Source organism: Drosophila navojoa, chromosome 3, assembly GCF_054131105.1.
Source record: "Drosophila navojoa isolate 15081-1374.11 chromosome 3, UAZ_NAV_1.0, whole genome shotgun sequence".
NCBI classification, from domain to species: Eukaryota; Metazoa; Arthropoda; class Insecta; order Diptera; family Drosophilidae; genus Drosophila; species Drosophila navojoa.
The window spans coordinates 703,889-726,501 of NC_142891.1; the positions used below are offsets into that span (position 1 = coordinate 703,889).

Here is a 22,613-nt window from a genome sequence, read left to right on the forward strand (position 1 = left end):
TGAACTGGAGAGAGAGAGACTGAGGGGATAAAGGATTTCAGTACATGTTTTATGTTTCAGTTGATTTGGGTTTTTGGCTGGATAAGTGTTTTAGACAGGCGAAAGTGCGAAAAGCAAACGACAGCAGCAGAGCAGAGCTAGAGCAAGGGAGAGAAAGGATAACACACATATTGAGAAGCGCAGAGAGAGGCAAGTAAAAAGTGAAACGAGCTAATCTAGACCAAGAGCAAACGAGTGCATCAAAGTCTATTGAACAACTTATTTCGTTTGTCTTAAGGCAGGAAATGGTTTCATTTATTAAAGCTCTATAAATTGGGACCTACTTATTGTGATCTAAGGAAGAAGAAGAAGCTTTCAATTTCATAATAACTAATTAAGATTTTGTTGCTAGCTAACTTAAGACCTTTTTAAAGCTAAAATACTTTCTTGATTAATCTTTAGCACTTGAAGCAGGATCAAAACTTCGTTGGCTGTCCCATGAAGAGCTCTTTACATTGAATCTAACAAATTGGACATAATAAATCTATAATATGAATAATAATAAATCTATTCTGTCTAAGAGCACTATAATTTTAATCTCAAAAAAGTTTTCTGCCAGCATCTTTCGCAGTATTTGCACGACTTTCCTTTTGAGTAGTTTTCCTAGTTTCGTTTTCACATTATTTTTTCTGATGCCCATTCGGACTTTCATGAGCCTCTGGGAATATTTGTGGGCTTTTCTTTGCTTAATTTCTAATTAACATGAGCTTTGTGCTAACTTTTCTCGCCTGTCATTAGTCATGCATGCCCTTGAGGGCAGGCACAGCCAATTCCCTCCCTCTATCTCTTCTTCTTCTCGTTTTCCATATTGTTTTTTCTTTTTTTTTTTTTTTTGCCTGGTGTAATTATGCGTCGCTCTGATTTGTTGTTGTCTTTTGTTTCCAGCTGGGAAACAGCTTTGAGGCACTCGACACTCGCACGGAGAGCCAATTAATTACCACCAAATGCGGGACAATGGGCAAGGTCTAGGAGATGGGTATAGATCGCTCCTGTGTGTGAATATATGTGTGCATTATGTGGACATTTATCTGGTGTCCCCAAAGTCCTATCTGCAATGTACATAGTATACACAAATCATTTGTACTCTTAGCCTATCTTTAGTAAGTGACTGTACCCATGTGCTAAGCTCATCTGGTGGGTCTATCTATGGTCTACTATATCTTTAATCTATCTCCCAAACTACTCCTGATTTGAGATAGATATATATATAGATAGGTACAGGTACAGGTACCATCTATTCGGTTTAGTCTTCCATTAGAAAACATTTCTTTTAGATATTGTGTGTATCTATTTACTGTACCTATTTTATATATCTTTTTGATGAGTTCATGTAGCTGTAACTTTTTGACTGTACCTACTGAGATCATGGGATTTCTTCTAGCTATATGTAGGTACTGCTAATGTCTCTCTCTAGCATCAATTTGCTTTCATTCGATAACTTGAATAAGCCCTTTGTAGAGCATTCAGAATTCGTCCAGCCCATCCCAAATTCTCTCTTGTTTCTCTGGTTATTCTTCATGCTCAACATTTTTGTTTTATTCGCCTGGCGAATCCTTTGGAGGCCTTTAGTTTAGTTTTTTGTAATTGTTTCGAGCCGCTGTTGTTTGTTTGTTTATTATTGTTGTTATTTTTAGACAGACTCGTTGTGTATGTGTGTGTGTGTGTGTGTGTGCATGAGTTAAGGGGAGTTAAATTGTTTTTATTTATACATTGCTCGAGGGTGGCATCTGGAATTGGTGGGCGTGGCTGGGCTGGGCGGCTGGAGTAGGATGTGGCCCAGATTTGGGCACAATTTGCATTTTGCGAGCGCGCGAAATTGTGTGTTGCGAGGCGTGTGAATAATGTGTGCAGCTTACAGCGATTGCTCGTGCCCGTGCCCGTGCCCGTGCCTGGCCACGCCCTGCCCCCGCCCTGCCTCGCAATGAAAGCTGCGGCGCTCGGGTGCCATTAGAATGATTTGTAGTCGTGGCAATCTAATTAATGCTGTCGCAAAAGCATGAAACAGATAAAGAATTCCCCAATACTCCAAACACTTGAACTAATTGCGAGTCCCTGTGTGTGTGTGTGTGTGAGCCGGATAGCTGGACAGCTGGACTACTGTACTTAGCTTAGCAAAAGTTTTCCTTGAATGGAGCTCTTGATGGCATTTGTCATGAGATGTTCCGGTCGCAAATCTCTTAAAATTTGCATGACAAATGAAATACTCACTTCACGAGCTGTCGAGCAAGAATCTCTTTGCATGCAAATTTATGTGTAAATAAAGATTTAATTTCATTTGGAATTTTTACCATTTTTATTAAAAAAAAAAAAAAAAAAAATAAAAAAATAAAAAAAAAATCAATTAAATTGTTGCCCTAAAAAGTAGGCAATATATTTATCAATGAATTTGCCGCATTGTTCTCTCATTGTTGCAATTTTAATATTATACCTTACCTTTATTAAAACATTTTTCTTTTTCTTTTTTATTTGTATCTTTTTTTTTTTTTATTTTAAATATTTATTATGTTTACATTTTTTTTTTTTTATTTGAATTTCTTTTGAAAAGTATAAAATTCAAATGAATTTCCCTTTTGTTGGCTTGACCAAGTTGGTTGTTCATGTTACGGCAAAAGTTTCTGTGCAATATGTAAAAATGATTTAAAAACTCATAACTCGCCTAGTTAGAGCTCTTTCTTCATGTTTTCACTTTCGACCAAAGTTTTTCATTCTGATTTCCCTGTGGACAATTTTTGTTACTCGAGTTTCCTTTACCATTTTCATTTTTATTTATTTTCTTTTCGTAATCAAGTTTTATTTATTTGGGAAAAATTATAAACTTGCCATAGCAATTTGTTTATATATAAATTTTGTTGTATGAAAAATGATTTTATTTAACAAAGCAAAAATATTAAAAATTATAAATGGTAATAATTAAATAAAATATTAAAATAAAATTTCAATGATCTTCCATCTATGTTAGAGAATTAGCTTTCCAGTAAGTCTCTTCTTAGGGTATTCAAAGTTGGGTTATTCACGCTTCGGTCTGCAGCTCTGTCTTCCTCCATTCCTTTCATTTTAATAAGTTTCGGTTTTATTCTCCCTTCTAAGAGAACTTTCTCGTCACTCGACTGCATGAGCACGCTCGAAAAGAAGAGCTCAATGAGCGCTCTGCTATGAGCCTAATGAAATGCAACTCAAGTGCGGGAGCTGACAATGTAAGTTGATTTCCAGCCACAGCCGCAGCCGCAGCCACCGCAAGCACCGACACATTGTTAATTTATGATGTTTTTCACACGTTGTAGACGCTGCACTCTCCTTGCTCTTCTTCTTCCTCTTCTACTTAGAGGAGCACTCGACATGGACATTCAAGTGCAGCTTCATTTGGCAGCCCTGAGACTGCTTGGCTGACCAGTCCAGGCAGCTGCATCTTAAGTAGCTCTCTTTCTCTCTCTCTCTGTCTCTTTCGCACTCTTTCTCTGTCTTTGCAGTCATTCATTTCTTCAATCATTCCTTCATTTGTTCAGTGCTTCAGTTACTTATTCAACAGCTCGTCAAAGTTTTTGTTGTTGCAAACTTTTTAATTACGTTGTGTTCCACAAAATGTTTATGACTGCCAACTAACAAATGCCAAACAAATACTTCTCTCCATATACGTAAGTGAGCGTGTATGTGTGTGTGTGTGTGTGTGTTATGCATGCCATAAGGCCCCCTTTCTATGCTGTTTTTGCAATAGCAAAAAACTTTTATAACAGCCGTGTGGGGCTTTAGACAGAGGAGCAAGGGAGGTGAGCGAGAGAGAGAGAGAGAGAATGTATCTATAGCTGTGAAAGTATCTCAATGTTGCATTCGTTTATTGCAGTTGAAATCTTAGTTTCGAAATTTTTTGTTGTTGCATTTTGTTGCATTTTGCTTTAGTTTTTGCCTCATGGGTAACCATTTGCAATAAATGCACAATAGGGTATCATAAAAGTCTGCATTTACATATTGCGCCAGCTTGCTAAAGCTGCTGCTCAGTTATTTGCGGCTGGCGACTTTAAAGTAAATTTATCTCTCTTCAGAATGCTGTCAAAAATTTGCATATTGTTACGTATTATTTGAAATTTGAGTTGCCTAAAATTCTTGATAGCACCCAAAAATTCCCTAAAACCTATCTAAATGCTCCTTTTGGTTGTCTTGATCTTACTGTTAAACAATCAGTCAGTCAGTCAGTAAACCAGAGCTATAAACAATGAATTTAATGCATCAGTCAGTCAATGGACTTATCAAGCTGACAGTCAATTAATATTTCAATATACGAATTAGTCTGTCAATCAGTAGTTTATCCATCAACTAGTCAATCGGTCAAGCTCTCAGTCAATCAGTTTGTCATTCACTCTGACTTTCTGTGAGTCACCTAGATTATCAATCAATCAATCAATCAAGTATATGTTAGTTTTTCTGTTACTAAGTAAATGAGTTAGTCAATCAATTAATCAATCACTTAATTACTCTGTCAATCTTCGAGTTAGTCAGTCAGTGACTCTGCCAATTAGATAATTCATTGTCAGTAAGTAAATTGACTCTCAATCAGTCAATCAGTTAGGTAGTCAGCCAGCCAGTCAATCAATAAATAGATCAGTAATTCGCTTAAGTAACAATCAAATATTATCTTCAATCAAAGTAATAGCATGTGGTCAATTTTTCCTTCCGTAATTCGATTAGTCAATCAATCAAAGTTGGGCTCATTCACTCAGTCAATCAATCATTCCTGTTCAATCCCTCAGATATTCACACTGCATCAGTAACTCACTTCAGCAGTCAATCCGTTTCTCTTTTAATCATTCCTTCGAGTACTTGAGAGAGGACTATGGAAATTGAATATGCCATCAGGGTATTTAATATTCGACTGCTTCTGCTTGGTTCTCGTTTTAATTGAATTTTATTATTGCAAGAACTTGAATTTTATGGGCATTTGTTGGCTGCCAGCTTTTCGAGTTGCCTTTACGCCGTACAAATATGCCAAGGGCTCCAAAACAAGAGCCGAACACACATACAACTTTGTCGTGTGTGTAAGTGTGTGTGTGTGTGTATCAAATAGCAATTACGAAACGTAGCAACAGAAACACTTGAAGACGGCAGCAGGAGTAGCAAAAGAGTGAGGCAGATAGAGAGTAGAGTGAGAGAGAGAGAGATAGGTAGAGGGAGAACTGGTTAGGCAGCTGCGCGACATATTGTAAAACATTCGTCTTGCGTCTCGATATACGTTTTTCAACTCCAATATTATCATTTATATACGCACATTTATATAAATTTATATTTGCTTTGTGCCATTCGCCTTGAGGTTCAATGATTTCTTGACATGACAAAATATTCTTCCGTGGAAAAATATGATCAATTTTGCACAATATTTGCTAAAAAATTGCCACAGGCTGTGCAAAATAAGAAACAAAACACAAATCGAAATAGAAATGTGAACTGAGACGGTACAAGTTGGCTGTGCACGACTGGGAGATACTCCGTTTATATTTTCCTATATGAATAGACTTCTTTCGGTGCGAATTGTCGAGCAGAACTGGTTCCACTTCCGTTTCAGACTCTCCTGCAAATTGTATATACTTCATCAGGTCTGCTCCTATAAAAACCAATATACCCTCTCCAGCCACATTTTTTCTTAATGGATTCCGGGTATCGAGGAAAATAAATAAGAAACAAAAGTCAAATACAAATACAAATAAAAGATAGTCAAGAAATAAAGACAAGAGAAATAATCTGTTTGGATCTGAAGTCCTCTTGTCATCGGTTTATTGAAATTGTGTATTGCATAGCGCTCGAGCTGAACTTTGACTCCCCCTCCCCCCACCTCACTTGACATAAATATTCAATGTTTGTGAAATTGAACATGAAAATATTTTCGTTGTCTTACGCAAGAGTTTTAAACTCCTCTCAAACGTAACGGGCGGATTAGGAAAATGTTCTGCTCTGCTTAAGAGACGGTGCACGAGAGTTTGTAAAGTTTTGCACTTGGAAGTAGCTTTACAATAGAGTTTGCATTCAGCTGCAGTTTTTCCTAGATACACTTGGCTTGTAGTTGTCAGACAGTTTAGATCGTACCATTAAAAGTGCGGCTGTCAGACATTAGGAAGAATATTTCGAGTATGCATGTCATAGGAATTAGATCTGGAACTTTTGAATGTAATTTTTTTTTTTTTTTTTTTTTTTTTTTTTGTAAAGCTTATCAGCTAGTTTATAGAGTATATACATATGTATTTAACATTTTCATATGTAGATGTTTTGCATTTTATGGGCAACTATTTAGAACTTCATTTAGATGCATTTAAAGACAGTTTAACTTCTAGTTATATATTAAACAGGAGGAACTATGTCGATATGCACTACAATCCTCCATTGGGGGTGGACTATCACGGTAGATATGCACTACAATAAGAGCTAACTGTACTCTCATGCAAGCGTAAGCTTAATATGGCACTGGGTATAGGACTTTTAGCTCTCATAGCGCCTGCTGCCGCCGCTCGAATATTAATTAAAGATCAACAAAATTGAAGGCAGGCTGATGCCATTGCACATCTATTGCTAATTAGACGCTTTAACGGTTCTGCAGCTCTATATTAATTAGAAGCGCAAAAGCTCAATTATAAATGGCAATTGAAACGAATCGAATCATAATTGACAAAGAAATAACAGCAATGCATAGGCATATATATATATGGCATATGTATGTATATTTATCTATATATATGTGTAAATCCCTGTATCTGCATGTGAATGCATATTAAATTCCGCAGACTGCTTGTCGACATGATGTAATTGCATATTAGCCCACCCTCTTCTCTCTCTCTATTTCTGTCTCTTTCATGGCGTGTCGCTGATTGCATTATCCCTTCGATGTCCTGGCCAGTCGTTGCGGTCACGTTGCTCATTTTCGCATAATGTTTTATGCACAACTAAATACAAATGCGCTTTAATGAGCGCCGAAACAGGCGACCTGCCAACCTGCTCAACGGCCAGAGCAAACCAGAGCCAACCAGGCGAGCCAGCGAGTCAGCCAGTCAGCCAGAGCCAACCAGCCATGCGGTTAATTTATTATGCAAAACGGGGCTTCACACGAATACACACACACACACACACACGCCTATATAGAGAGGGTGTAGGACACTATGGCAACTTATAACGAGTAAGATTGCTTTGGGCGGCAGTGCACGACTCACAGATACTCAAAGGCAGAAAATATTCATTCAAAATATTCCTATCTAACACTGGGAAGTTAGAGTTTCCCCATGAACTCTAACTGAAGTCGTAAACTAATATACCCGCTTGCACGTCCACGCACGTGCATGATAATACGCCATTGTCCTTACACACAACAATTACTTGCACACGGGGCTTACACTTTAGCACATCAGCAACGGCTGCTGCTCCTGCTCCTGCGGCTGCTGCTGCTGCTTCTGCTGCTCCTGCGGCTGCTCCTGCTGCTGCTGCGGCTGCTTCTAGTTCTTCTTCTTGCTCTGTACTGCAGCTCGTTAAATGCAGCAGCAAAGAATTTTATGTTGCAACATCAACGTGGCATAGTTTTTGGTGCATGGCTCGACATAGTTTTTCGGGAGCTTACGCTGCATAGCTCTCGACACATTTATCATGGCCAAAACATGTTGGCCACTTGATTAACACCTTGACAAAAGCCAGCGAACAGTTCAAATAAATGTAAAATTGCCTGAAACTAAGGGGCTCACCCAGCTGCCATATTGTATACCCTGTAAAGGGCAAACGACTCTGAATATGGGGTATATTGTGGGGAAGTTGAATATGTGTTTTTGAGGAATGTAGATCTTGGCATGGCTGTGGATTAATTCTGCAGTTGTTAAGACACTGAATAATACTCGATATTTGATATTTCAGATTTATGTATCAATATTATGTATTAAGGGTTCTCAGACTCCCAAATGAAAGTTCTTTGGTTTAAATCAAATTTATTTATTTTAAAGTTTCATTTCTAGGGGCTCAAATATAAACTAATTATAGCTAGTTTATTATTTCTTATTATTTCTGAGAGATTGTTGCTTTCAATTGTTACATTTATGAAAAAGAATTTTGGTACATTTTCATCCTTATAATCTCAAATTTGATTTATATAAAGGCTTTAAACCAAGTCACAAATATTTATTTCCAGCTTCAATCGTCAATCTAAATATTACATTTCCCTCAAGGAATTCAAAAATTTTCAATAAATAATTCTGGTTCTCTAGAATTCTTAAAGATTTTACAAAATAATGAAATGATTTAAATGAAAATTTCAATCCAATATTTTCAAACAAAGTTCTAGCTCATTTCGCCAAGTCAATATGCTCCTTACTTGATACATATAATGAATTTAAAATTTGAAACATTCATATTTAAGTAAATTAATGAAGGATCATGTAATTTTTGTTAAATTTTCTTGTTTCTGGGATTGGCTAGAGGGGACGTCGCCGAGGTTCGCTTGGATTCGATTCGACAACAATTGTTTTCGTCACAAAGTCGTAGGTGGTGCGATTGTTCTTGAGCAGAATCATGATGATGCAGACGGGGAATAAGAAGGTCGTGACCATGTTCTTGATGAGGGCGCGCAGCAGGGACCTCATGGGGCCGGGCGTCTCGCACGGGTAGAGCATGGCCCACTGCGGATGGGGCTGGGTTTGGAATATGAAATGGGCTGGCACGTGGCGCTGCAGTGGCATTACGGCCTCCACATAGACCACTCGGATCTTCATTAGCCACTTGCCCGGCGTGGCGCCGTCGTTGTACATCGTCCAGAGGCACTCGTAGACGCAGACGACCAGCTTGGTCAGCACGATGATGAGCAGCAGATCGTAGGAGAGCGAAAAGATGTCCAGCGACAGATCGAAGAGCGCCATGAACGGGTTCTCGTCCTTGAAGGACCTGCTCAGCAGGCTGCTCTCCAGGTCAAAGCCGAACATGTACGCGATGACAAAGGCCAGCACTGTTTTGATTATCGACAGAATCAGCGAGTCCACCAGCTCGGCCACAGCTCGCTTCCAGAACGGAGCGATCAGCATTTGGATGCCGCCATATCGCCGGATGATCTCCCGCTGATGTGCGGCGTCCAGGGCGCGGACAGGATTGATGCGTCGACGTCGCCGCGGATACGCCGCTGCATTCTGCATCTGCCACTGCAGCTGCATCTGCCTCTGGTTGTTGTAAATGTTGTTGTTGACGATGCTGGCGCTGTATTGGAATATCATATAGTTGGTCATCAGCTGCATGGCCTTCACCTGCTCCGCCCACTGCGAAAGGCTGGCAAAGTATGCCTCCTTCATACTCAAGTCGCTGACCTGCTGCTGCTTGCCAGGCGCGTCGGTCTGTGTCTGCTCTGTCTCCATGATTATTGGTCTTTAATGCATAAACGTATACACATATATGTATGTATGTATATCTATATGCTAATGTAGCTACGAACAATTTTCACGTTACTCAATTTGACTGTGAAACTTTTGGATTTTGACGTGGCAAACAAATATTGCTAGATGTTCGAATTTCGTTGAGCGAATGAATGAATACGTCTCAAGGATGTCATCATACATGTTCGTATTATATTTAGACGTGGAATTGTGAAATGAAAGACGTAATATATTATATTACCTCTGCTATAGTTATTAAGTATTCAAATTCGCTTCTGTTGGCTTGGGGAAATATTATTGGAGTGAGATTGAGTCTCAGTTGAAAGCTTCTCACTTAAATAGGAAGAACATGAAATAGAATCCGCTTATAATGACTCCTTCTAACGAAAATTCTGATCCCCAGACAAATTTATCGGTTCTTACGGCTATTACGACAATCCCTTATAATATTATTTATTTATTACATTTTTTAAAATTTATTTTTGATTTTTATCCAGTTCATTTTTCATACCTCATCTCAACTTTACATGAACTTAACATAAAAAATGTCTCCCATTCCCATGCGAATCTTGCTCACCTTCGCTTGCTTGCCTACAGGGTATCTGTTAGTCTAATACATTATTCACGCACAGCTCGCTTCAGTCACGCTTTTTATATTTTTTGCTGCTGGTTTTGCTGTGTGCATTTAATATTTGTGTCATTTTGCATGGCTCCTGGATATAGTCCAAAATAACATACATGCACATATCACATATCTATGTATAGGTGTGTGTGAGTGTGTGCGCTGTAAGTCCTGGGCGATATTCTGCGTCCTGTGTCCTGACTTAGTTGAAGGCAGCGAAGCAAATGCCTTTGGATTTACATGTGTTGCACTGCGGGATTTGCAGTTGGTTGAAAGAGCAGGAGCAGCAGCAGCAGCAGCAGGAGACGGGAGACAACAAGCAGCAGCAGCAGCCAATGCCAATGTGATGCATACTAAATAAAATAACGACAACAACAACAGCAAGATGAGGAACAGGAAGAGCACGCGATATACTGCTTAAGTTTAAACGGATTTTAAAAGCCTTTTGCCAAACACTTGTACATACGAAGGATAACAAGGATATGGCAGCAGCTGCTCCTGCTGCTGCTGCTGCCTGTCAATCCCCAAGCAACAAATATAAATACATGTAGATGGAAAATGACATAGATGCAGAAACGTAAACTGAGACAGTTAGAGAATGAAAGAGAGAGACACAGAGAGAGCGAGAGAGAGAGAGAGAGAGAGAGAGAAATTGTTCAGTCAAAATATTCTTCACAATCATGAATATAATGGGGAAATGCAATCTATGCTGGAATTTCTATTTTCATGCACTCTGTCTTTCTCTCTCTCTCTCTCTGTCTCTCTCTCTCTCTCTCTCTCTGCTCCCTTTCTGTTTCTATTATAGCCATTCAAATTGGAAATTCAAATTATAATTTACCTTTTGGAACAGATGCATGGAATTGATAGATGGCGAAAGCCTTCAGATATATTATAGAGGAGATGACTCGTTGAGTCCATTCAGATTTCATGTTTTCATTTGATAACTAAAATTATATTGAATATGCCATATTTATTTTGTACAATTCTGTTTGTATTCTCTAATTTATTTTGCTCTAGCAAATAATTTACGTATCGTTTGAACAATTCGCTTTGAGCTACTTCTCCATTGTCCTGGATTGTTCTAGACATTTTCATATGCTCCACTTATTAACATATCTTTGAATTGAAGCACGTGGTCTGCTCTCTCTCTCTTTCTCTCTCTCTCTCCCTCTCTCTTTCTTTTTAGGTATTTATGTAGCAAATGTTGCTTTTGCTCTTGCTTTATGTTGCATCAAACCTCATTAGGCGTATGCATAAAGCTCTTGTAGTTGAAGTCAAATTTGAAATGAATACATATAAATTCTCTGCCACACACTTTGCCATGAGGATTGCCATGTGGTTTGCCATGTGCACGGCCAATGGCCAAGTACCTTTCACTGGCGACTTCTGCGTTCCGCTTTGTTATCGTCTATGCAATAACAAAGTTTCAATTGTTTCGAGCACTGTGCAGGGTTTGCGACTTTTTACATTTGCCATGCACTGACTTTCGAATGGCATAAAATGGGGTGTATTGGCTTTGCGAAATCTTTGACTGCTTATATGTACTTGAAGTTAGAGATGAGCAATTGAACATAAGAAATTTCAGCTGAGAGCAGGCAAACAGAAACTCTTAAAAAACCTATCTCCCGGTAGATTTCTTTAATGGAAAATTTAATTCTTGAGCGAAAGCATTCTATCGAAAGCATTCACTTTGAGCTTTATTCAGACAAAAACTCATTATTTTCAACAGCTTTACAGTTGTGTAGAGGATGCGCCAGTCAGTACAACTCTTGCACATTGTATGCAGCCCGCAGCTGCTGCCATCTAACCGAAAAAATAGAAGGAATCCGAATGGTTAGCCGGAGTTGTCATTAAAATCATATGGTGCAGTGGTCAAAAGCGGGTCTGCCTGCCACTGCCTGAACGAACCTAGGGAACATATATATATGTATGCATATATATATAAAAAAAAAACATTGTCAAAAGTTCAGATATTGCTGACTTATATTTCACATTCTCTTTCTTTTTTTCCTGTGCAACCACAGTGCGACGACGGAGTCAGAATACGCTCGAATGTGTGGGCGATGCTGATATGTTGCTCAAATTTCGCATAGATATGACAGCAGGAAGAATACCCTTTAAAATGGAAATATATTTTGGGAAATATATATCCTAACAACAGTATAGACTTACAGTGACTTACAGTATAAAGAAAAGGATTAGATAAGTCTTTCTATTATATTTGATATGGTTTATTAATAGAGGTTACCAAAATATTAATAATTCATGATAAATCACTACTAATTTTTGAAAAATACAGTTCAATTCGAAATTCGTGTTATCTGACCTGATTCCTATCCCTTATACCTTATATGGAAATATTTTATTCTGGCCTTAAATTCAATAGACCTTCAGCTTGTAGCATTTTCTATACATAAATCAGTACACCCCATCTGTTAGGGCATGTTATAAAAATAGATGGGCAACATCGTCTGGCCGCAATTCAAAAGTTTCCAATATCAGGTTGGCTGGGAAATTCATTCACTATTCACGAGCATGCGACGACTATTCCCTGGTCACTATGTGGGCGACTTTCTCTATCTCTCTCGCTCTCTCTCTCTCTCTCTCGCTCTCTCTCTCTCTCCCTCTCTCACTCTTGCTCTGTGTGTGCTTGTATTGCAGTGAGCAGCTCCGATGGCCGCGTATGCATAGAATTTCATGACGTCATTAGCGTTAATGACATCAGAACTGAGGCAGAGTTTAAATATTTTGCAGCTTCTTAATGAAAACTTGCATGCTGCAAATGAACAGTCTGCTGCTGTTGCAAGGGAAAATGAAAACGCTTTTCCATTGAAAATAATGAGCCATAAAGTGCGCGCACAATCGCTGAGGTGGGGCAAGAATCTATGCAAAATGTTTCTAGATATTATGTGGCTTTGTCTGCCCTCGCCTTTGCCTTTGCCTTTGGCTTTGGCTCTGGCTCTGGCTTTGGCTGGACTGAAAGGTTTTCAGTCAGCGCTGGGAAAGTCTGTGGCCTTTTGTCCGTTTTATCACAGCTTGTATTTCGCTCAAAGTTCAGACGGCGAGCTTACAAAACACTTTTCAATCCTGAATCATTAATGCCAGACATTCAACTTTCAATGACCCAAAAAACTTTGCACAGTCTCTTTGCATTCGCATTGTTTGGCAGATGGAAGACAAGATCTCAGCGTGGATCTGGTAAATATAGAATAGTTGATAGCAACATTTAGTTAACAACAATGCTTAAATAGATGAGCAATTCAGTAAACGAAATATATCTATTGAGAGTATTTAAATAATACTAAAAAAATACTTAAAAAGTATACATGATATAGTGTTAGTATAAAAATGTCTAGTGCCTAGTCTCTGTCTCTCTCTCTCTCTGTCTCTGTGTAATCGCAATGTATAAATTGCTAGTATTAAAAAAATACTTAAAAATACTTAAAAATACTTAAAAATACTTCTTATATATACTTTCCCTCTCCTTCTCTGTCTCGCTATAACTTTCGTTCTATCACTATCTCTCTTTCTCTCTCTCTCTCTCTCTCTCTCTCTCTCTCTCTCTCTATCTATCTTAATCCCAGCCTCTCTATCCTGTCAACTTCTCTATCCTACTCTATATATGTATATGCAGCTCTCTTATATAGCGCATAAATATATAGGATAGAATATCAAGAGATAGAAAATATATATTGTATAAAGTTATACCATCGACGTATGGAGTCATAGAATCACAACACAGTCATAGCTAAGAGAAGATAAACATGGATATCTGTGCATATAGAAATATATGTAAGTATCCTCCTAAATATAATCGTCCATTTTTTACACTTCAACATTTTCTGCGTTTATGTCTTTCGCCACATTAAGTCCCCCAAATGGGCCACTTCGTTGCTTGGGAGTCGCGCTGAGCTTCTACTTAATTTAATGAGCTGCTCAAGATTTATGCACTTGCCTAAAGCTCTAACAGAATTTATGAACTCGCGCTGGGGATTGCTTTAAATTAGCTAAATTAGAGAGGCGGGCAAATTGAAAGCCAACACAGAAATTACAAACAACAGCTCAGGCCAAAACTTGACCAGAAACTTGGCCAAAACAGCAGCTGGCCAATTGAAAGTGGCAACAACTCGCAACTTGCAACTGCTGAAGTTGAGTTGAGCTGAGCTGAGTTGAGCAGTTGCAGTTGCAGTTGCAGCCAAAATTTACAAAATTTACCAAAGTGTGGGAAGAAGCCGCAACTTTAAATGATCCCAAAGCCAACTACCGGGAAACAGCTTGCTTTTCACGCGCTCTACAAATGTTTGCATGGGGTATATAGTGTTGTGAGAGTGTGGGTAAGAGAAGACTACTGACAGATTTATGTATGGACTTTCTATATACTATATAGATCCAGCTGGTTTATGATCAGTTGATACTCTGATCCGTATACCCCTATGTCTGTCTGTCTATAGGTATATAAAGTTTGATCTTTTATCTCTTTCCTTTAGCTCTCTTTTCCTCTTCCTTCTTTCTGTTTATGAATCAGACTTTTAATTATTCCTTCTCAATTTTAGTTCAATTACCTTTCACCTCCAGCTCAATACTTATGATAGATGAGCGTAGACTAATATACATATGTTGATCTAGATTTAGATCCCTGTTACCTATGATCGTCTAACTTTAAACTGTGCAAGAGCAGTTCTCCCATAACTTAGGATATCTGCTAGTCAGTCCATTTGGTTTGGCTTCCAGCACCCATCGTTAGTGGTTGCTGTTAATTCTCCTTCTTTAGTAGCTGCTACTGGTGCTCCTGCTGCTCGCGACCTTCCTTCTTGCCACTGCAGTCGAATTCTCAATCCGTTTTGACCGCCAGCAAAAGTTTTGTTTCATTTCATTTCGTTTCGTTTCTTTTTTCAGACGCAATTTTCGCCGCGGGCAGCCGCACAAATTAAATTGGCAAGCGCTTTACGAGGTGCTGGCCCCATTCCCATTTTTTCCATCTGTTTTTCACTCTTTACACAGATAGGTAAATATCTGCATACATGTATATAAGTGTGTGTATAAGCCAGTGTGTGCATGTGTAAGCAGATATGTGTCTATATATTTGTTTATATGCTTCCTTCCAGTCATATCCTTTGATAGGACTTTTGCAAGCTTTTGAGCGGGGTATGACGATTTCGTGGAAACTTGTGGAACTGGCAAAAGTAGAAATGGTCAATAAAGGATATATATATATAATAAAAGAGAATGAATGCCCTTGCCCAGTCTGGCTATCGGTTTGTCCGTTTTTTGCCCATCTATCAAAGATTGGGAGTGAAGGCTGATCAAGTGATGAGATGCCCGGCTTCGCATATCCATGCTGCAGTTTAATATAATTTAATATAATCCACACATCATACTTATTCTTGATTGAATAGTATTATTTATCAGCTTCGCCCCGCTCTCCATTTCATTTACAGCACTGTATCGATAACTTCCTGTAATATATCACAATTGACTATCGAACTTTACTTCATTGAGTTCATCCCTTTGTATCACAGACATAGTTCTGTGATAGTCATATGATAGGCATTGGTTAGGGTATCAGCTAGTCGTTCTCTCACTCGGCTAGACTTGAACTGGTTTTTTTTTTCAAGCATTATTTGTATACATATTTGATGTCATTCGAATGGATCCTTTGCATTTTTCATTACCCAGTCCGGCCAATTGGCGTTGACAACGGCGCGACTCTGTGAGTGTTTTTTTGTTGTCCCTAGAGGATGCTAGTCTGGATAAAAGTACCAACAACAATGACAACAACAACAACAACAGCGGCAACTTTACAAAATAAATTTTTAAATCGAAATCAATAATGTATTTTGGAGTTGGTCGGCGACAAGGCCAACGCATCATCGCATGGGCAATCGGAATCGCAATCGCAATCAGTTAAGGATTTTACCTCACCTTTTAACATCCGGCAGCAGCTGTGCTATGGGGGCTGCGGGGGCGTGGCATACAGGATGCTGTTTAAGTGGCTGCTGATGAGCTCTGCCACGTCTGATGTTGCCACGAATCGCATTAACCATATCACACGAAATAAATTATTTACGGCTCACTCTTTTATTTCCCATGCCTAATGTGAGTGATACGCATGGAGCGAGCTTATTTTTAGCCGATATACTCATGACCTTATAGAATATTTAAAATAATTCAAAGCTGCTGCAATGCGGATTGTGTTTGTTACATATTAAATTGTATATGATATGGAAGATTAGATTCCAGAAGAGATTCTTAGTTTTCTAAGAGAATTATAATAGGGTAATCAAGAAAGATTATTCCATAACAATGTGTCAGTTGCTATTTGAGTTATCGATATTGAGTCAGTGTTACATATTCAGAATACGGAGTGGCTAAAGGTTAACAAAATTACTTTACAGGTGGAAACACCGATGAGTTTAGCTTTAAGAAAAAAATTCTTTAAAATGTCCAAAACAGAATTTTACATCAAATATTCAGTCTTTTTTGTTTGGCATTTGAAATGCAATTATGCCAAGGCACATATCCCACTATAGCTGCCAAAAATGCAAACAGGAAAAAAAATGTTTATCGATTTATCGAAAAAATCCAATTGGAAATTTGAAACGAGTTGCCGCAAAAGTCAAAGGGGAAAACAAGAAAGCAGACAACAAAGTTGAAAGAAAATGCAATGTCAAAGCAACAAAGGAACGGGTCCAAAAGAAAGAGAGAAAGAGAGAGGGCGAAAGGGAGAGGATGGAGGTAGTGTAACAGTAACAACGAGTTGCCGCCGTTTCGCGCTGCAGCTCGTGTATTTTTAATTAAACTCTGCGACAATTTGACATCAATATCGAAATTAAGATCTTGCAGGGGCTAGCCCCAGAGGCAGGAGGTGTCTGTTGGGGGAGGTCGGCTGGGGTGCACTCAACACATCAGATTCCAGGCCTGCAAAGCCTGGCTGACATGTTGCACGCACTTCGTAACCGACTTCCGTTTGCCTCTTGCACCGGATATCCGCTGCAACGATTTTCAGCATTTTGTTTTGTCATTTTCAATTTGTATGGGTGCGTGAGTGTGTGTGGGGGCGGATATTGATGTGAACACATGGCTGTAGCCAGCAGCCCAATAAAACGTTCGTAAGCCTCGAAGCCGGCCTGCAAGCAAAGATACGAGCATAAATTGACGCGGCAATAAAACATTTGCCAGACTGCGGCAGTGGAGGGGCGGCACTCGATGGGGCTTGGCAGTGTTGGTAAATGCTGGCGCAATAGTCGAGTAACGCCAAAATAATTACGAAAACACTGCAGCGAACACAAAAATGTGACATCAAAATGCGAGGCCCCGCGATGTGCAGTGCAACTTAATGAAACGTTCGAGAATGTGGCCAAAAAAAGGCTAAAAACTGCTGAAACGGCACTGGAAAAAAATACATGGAAAAATCCGATTTAATTGCAGTCGCCGCATGTGAATTGCAACATATAACGAACTTGATCTTCGTTGTTAAAAAATGTAAGTTTCATATTTATACGAAGCATAAATACTCTTCGAGGCGATAACTTGATAGGAAGAAAATTGTTTAGATAATTGTTAGATATCCAGCAATTCATGATATTTGGATTGATATTCGGATTCTGGATCTATACACATTATAATGCCATAATTTACTCTTCTTGGTCTTTTAAATCGGTATATTTCTAATGTTATGCCATAGTCTATATGCTCTAGCAAAAGTAAATAAGTGTCAACGGAACGTGTGAAAAAAAAATTAATAGCCATCGAATGAGAATGAAAACAACACAACAAAAATATATATATTTTTTTTATAACGTTCGATTTTCGCAGGGCAACAGATTGGCCGCTAGAAAAACAAATATTTATTTTCATCTAAATTAAAAATGCGTCAGCGATTGCAAATGGAAAGTGAATGTTGGTGAAAGTGGAGAGGCTGACCGTATTAATAACTATTTGGAGATGGACAGCCAAATGAATTATCAAAATGAATGTAACTGTGAAGATAAGCCTGGGTAATGTGATGTGGGAATTCAGCATTGAATTATGACTAAAAGTTAGGTAAGAAATCTCAAAGTTGAGCTGTTTGGAAACTCTCTAAAGTATGCTACAATAATTAAAAAGTCACAAACGAACTGTAAATGGCATATCTATGTATATTAACACCTCAAAAGTTCACCGTTAGCTTCCAAGCAAATAAACAAGTTGAACACATTCACAATTTAAGCAGCGTGCTCTGCTTTAAGCTGCTTACGCACTTCGCAGCAATAAAATGTACAAAAAGATGCCAAAAACAAACCAAAAGAAGTGAACGAACATAAAAAAAGATCCGCAACATGTTCAAAGAAGGAGCAGAAGAAACAGAAACAAAAAATGTCGGCAGCGTAGCAAGCAAAATGGCTAAATGAATAAAAATGATTGCGGTATTTGCAGTAAAATGCGAAGACAAACGGCAGACAGACGAAAGCGTGGCGAGGCAATAAAGCAAGCAACACATCAGCCACACCAAGCGGGAGAGGGAGTGAGTGAGCAGATAAAACAAACACACACACATGCAGAGAGCACAGCACAGCACGCGTTGAAAGTTTTCAATTTTTACGACTTCATTAGAAACGCATGATGAGCAATAATGATAGAGAGTGAGTGTGAGCAAGATAGTGAGAGGGAGAGCGAAGGGCAGCAGTCGACGACAGCTTGCAACTGTCTCGAAGTGCCCAAGTACAACTACAACTACAAAAGGCGAACCGCAAACCCGAAAAGATGCTCACACTACAACCACAAAAGCATAAAGTCTAAAGAGCGTATGGAAGTGCGAGAGGGAGAGCGGGAACGGCGGGCATTGCGGCGAGGACAAGCACAAGGCGGAGTCGAAAGGCGTTGGCATTGCCGCTGGCAGAGCTGTCAGCCACAAAATGAAGGAAGCGAAGCAGCTGGAAAATTACTCCACACACTTTATGAATGAATGAGTGTCGTTTAAGTGGCCAAATGTGTGACTTGTGGAGGAGCAGGAGAGAGTGCAGAGAGAACGCGCGGGCAAGAGTGTGAGTGAGTGAGAGCGACAAGTGCTTTGTCTGTAATGAAAGTTTAAATTGTTTTTGTTTTGCAAATGCTTAGGCAAATGTATGACTGTTCAACTGTTGTTCTTTTTGACTTGAGCTAATAAATTTGCTTGGCAAACGAGAAAAAAATACACAAGCAACTGGAAGGGCCTGTGCATGTGTGTGTGCGCAGGATAAACAGATGTATAAATAAATAAGCAGAATGCAAAAAGATGACGCTTGATAGCTGTATAGTGTGAGTGAGTGAGCAAGAGGATGACGCTTTATGGCTACTTTGGGTGTGTGAGTGAGTTAGAGTGTTTGCTTTAGTGTATGTATGTGTGAGTGAGCAGGCAAGCAACGAACTCGGGCAAACGTTGAGCCTTTGCAATGGAATGACAAGTAATTGATGATTTTCGAATGAACTTTACATGTGTGCGTGGCATTTGTATGCAAAACGATAAAGTGTTATAAATTATAAGTACAATGTGAGTGAATGAGACAGCGAAGCTAAGCTAGGCATGTTGTTTTGATTCCATTGCTAGATTGACATTGTTAGAAAGTGACAGATAAACGTGTATGCGATAATGTGGATTTTCGGCGCTTTTACAATTAATTTAATTGATTGTTGCGAAATTATCGTCAATTTTGTTTTTATTTTGTCAGTTGCACTTTGTCTAAGCCTACCTGAAAACCATTGGGTTTGAAATAATTATCTATCCAATCAATATTATATCCTGCATCCATTTCAATACCTATTATTTCGTAAACAGCTTATAAACTAACGTGTTTCTTTATTAAATCAATGTCAAGCCGCACAAATATTTGCACAAATTGAATTTGGCAAAAGAAAGTGAAACAGAAAACAAAGTGAACTCAAAGTCAAATGAAAGCCAATAAAATACTTGCAGCAGAGTGAAAACAATTTGTCGAGTGCCCTTAGTGCTTGCTTAGCTCGGTCCTTCGGCTCGGCGAGTTGCTTTCCGTTTCACTAATTCCATTTGGGAGCGAGCAGAACTTGTTAACTGGTAATTGATTTCATTAAGTTCTTGGCCAAGTGCAAGAATTCTCTGGCAACGCCAGCCCTAATAAACCTTGCAATAATATCAAATTCGAGTTGCCTGACAACTTATCCAACAAGTTGGGCAAATGTTATTTTTCCTTTCCTCCGCTTTGTGCATACATCCGACTTGTAGACCAAAATAGTTCAAACGGAACAGATTACTCCTGCTTTTCTTCTTCATTTTTTTCTGGCTACAACCCTGGCCAAATTGACAGCTGATCAGTGTGCGACATATATATGTATATATTTATTTTTCAGCTATTTCCGTTTTGGTGGCAAGTTTTTCTTCTTTTTTGGGCATTACGGCTTAGACATTAAACATGCAGAGGGACAATTGTAGTGTTGTTTACTATTTGCCATCTGTGGCTTGGTTTTTGTTGGCAATTCATGGAAATAAATTATTTAATACTCGTTTGCCTTAAATATAAAACCGTTTGAGCTATTATTTCTATATGCATATACATATGTTTTACATAATAATAATATATATGTAATATTTTCTCTCTCTTTCTCTGGCTCTTTCTCCATCTCTTCCGCTTTTACCAACTGATGGTTGCTCTGCGTCTTTTCTCCCATTTCTCTAGCAATAATCTTCTTTATTACACTAGTTTCCCTACATCTTCATCAAATTGTTTTTTCTTCCGTCTCACTTTCGGCTTAGTTTAAAGGGCATTCAAGTTTTCGTTCAACATAACCCAACTTTCTCTGTTGTTCCGATAGTTGTCGTTGTTATAGTTGTTATTCGTTTTCCCTTTGGTCGCCTGTCATCTGCAGTTGGTGTCTCTCTCTCTCTCTCTCTCTCTGTGCGTGTGTGTGTGTGTTTGTGACATTGTTATCCTTTCGTTCGGTTGCTTATCCCTGTCAGCTGTTAAATGGAACATGGCGTTCGCTTTTCCCACATCTATGAAAATCTGCGCGTAAAGCAAGAATTTTCATTTTTCATCGTTTTTCTACACTCTTTTTACTTTTTTGCTGATTTTCTCACTTTGATGTGATTTTCACTCTTCACTCGGGCTGCATGCAAATTGTCGAGCTTCATTTATCAGTCATGTTTGACTTTTATGCGCGGGCCATAGATTTCGACATGGCTCTGGACACGGTGTCTACACGGGTCTGTACTGCAGGCTATTGACGGACATTTCATTTTAGTTACGAAATATTCAGTTGCCTGGGCTTTACCTGCAATCAATTGATGCAGTAATTGCTTGAAGCTATCTTCCCTCTCCCTCTCACTCTCGTTCACCCACTCGATTTCTTGCAATTGACAGCAACTGTTGAAAATTTTCGTATATTTGCATATAATCAAGCCACGTAGCTAATTTATTGGCCAAATAACATTTTATCGATCGCTCGACATTTGACTTGCAAAACGTTCACTCCTGACTGCATCACAGGTGGAGCAGGTGTCGTGGTTACGGTTTCACTTGAATAACTAATTAGTTAACAGTTTTCAATTTCACATTGGCCATGCGAGCAGTCCCGCCCACAGTGTTAGTTAATTAAATGGGTCTCCCATTACCAGGTGACTCCAGCTGGAAATATGATTTGATGGCTAATTCAGTGGGCTAACTCAGGCACTAAGCAGGTCAAAGAAAGATAAGCGCATTTGTAGACCTTTATTATATATACACAAATAGGGCTGTTGACTTTTGTTGAGCAGTGTAAACGGAAACTTTTTTTATACGAATTTGAAGCCTAATTGAATCAGAAATAAACATAGCACGGCAATATAAAACGAGTTATATATAATTACCCACATCAGTCCGCTAGATGGCGCCGCAAGTAGCTCAATGCAGACGTTTCCTTTCGGACACATGAGAAGTCAAATTTTCTCTCAATATTTATACCCAAAATGTATCGAAATTTATGCATTAAAGTTGGCCTCTAAATCTTTTGGTTATTGGCTTTGGTGTTTGTTTTAATAGATTCTACGCCCACACGGGATGTGCTCTGTGAGCTTTTTGTGAACTTTTCGAACTTTTTCGGAGCGTATGCAACACTCTGTTAAATGGTCTCGTATTATTAATGCATGGAGCTCCTAACACATGTTTTGGCATTCCCAGCAGCACGCACAAAGTAAGTTTATGGACGGGAAAAGTAAAAGCAGCAAATGTTCCAAATTAGAGTGACTGACTTAGGGATACCCTGTAAGGGAAAAGGTTTTGCAGTGGAAACTACAATATTTTCTTTTAAGTATGATGTTAGGAATATGTTTTAATAAATGTTGTCTAAGTTGAAAAGGCTTTTTAGAGTATTTCGAGTGTTAAGCTTCCAAACGAAAAACAAAAAACTAAAGCAGAACATATAGACAAACAAATATAATAGTCAAAGCCTTTGTCACTTGCACTTCTACCTAGTTCATAATACCCCATTAACACACAACTATTACTTGCAGGGTATTCAATCAAAGAAAAGCCAAACTTTGAGAGCAACAACAAATATAACAAATAATACAAACTAGTTTGCCTAGAGGCTATGAAAATCAAAGATAGCCGAAA

The 22,613-nt window shown here is 38.8% G+C and overlaps 1 protein-coding gene and 1 long non-coding RNA gene across 2 annotated transcripts in view; one reads left to right on the forward strand and one right to left on the reverse strand.

Annotated features, from left to right (window-relative positions):
- LOC149091599 (uncharacterized) overlaps window positions 1-22,613 on the forward strand; it is a 57,924-nt gene that overhangs the window by 4,063 nt on the left and 31,248 nt on the right. The window lies entirely within an intron of this gene.
- On the reverse strand, window positions 8,292-9,436 carry LOC108649272 (protein FAM8A1). The gene has a single exon (XM_018098240.3). It carries the CDS (start codon window positions 9,390-9,392, stop codon window positions 8,466-8,468), a length of 927 nt encoding a protein of 308 aa, XP_017953729.1. The 5' UTR covers window positions 9,393-9,436; the 3' UTR covers window positions 8,292-8,465.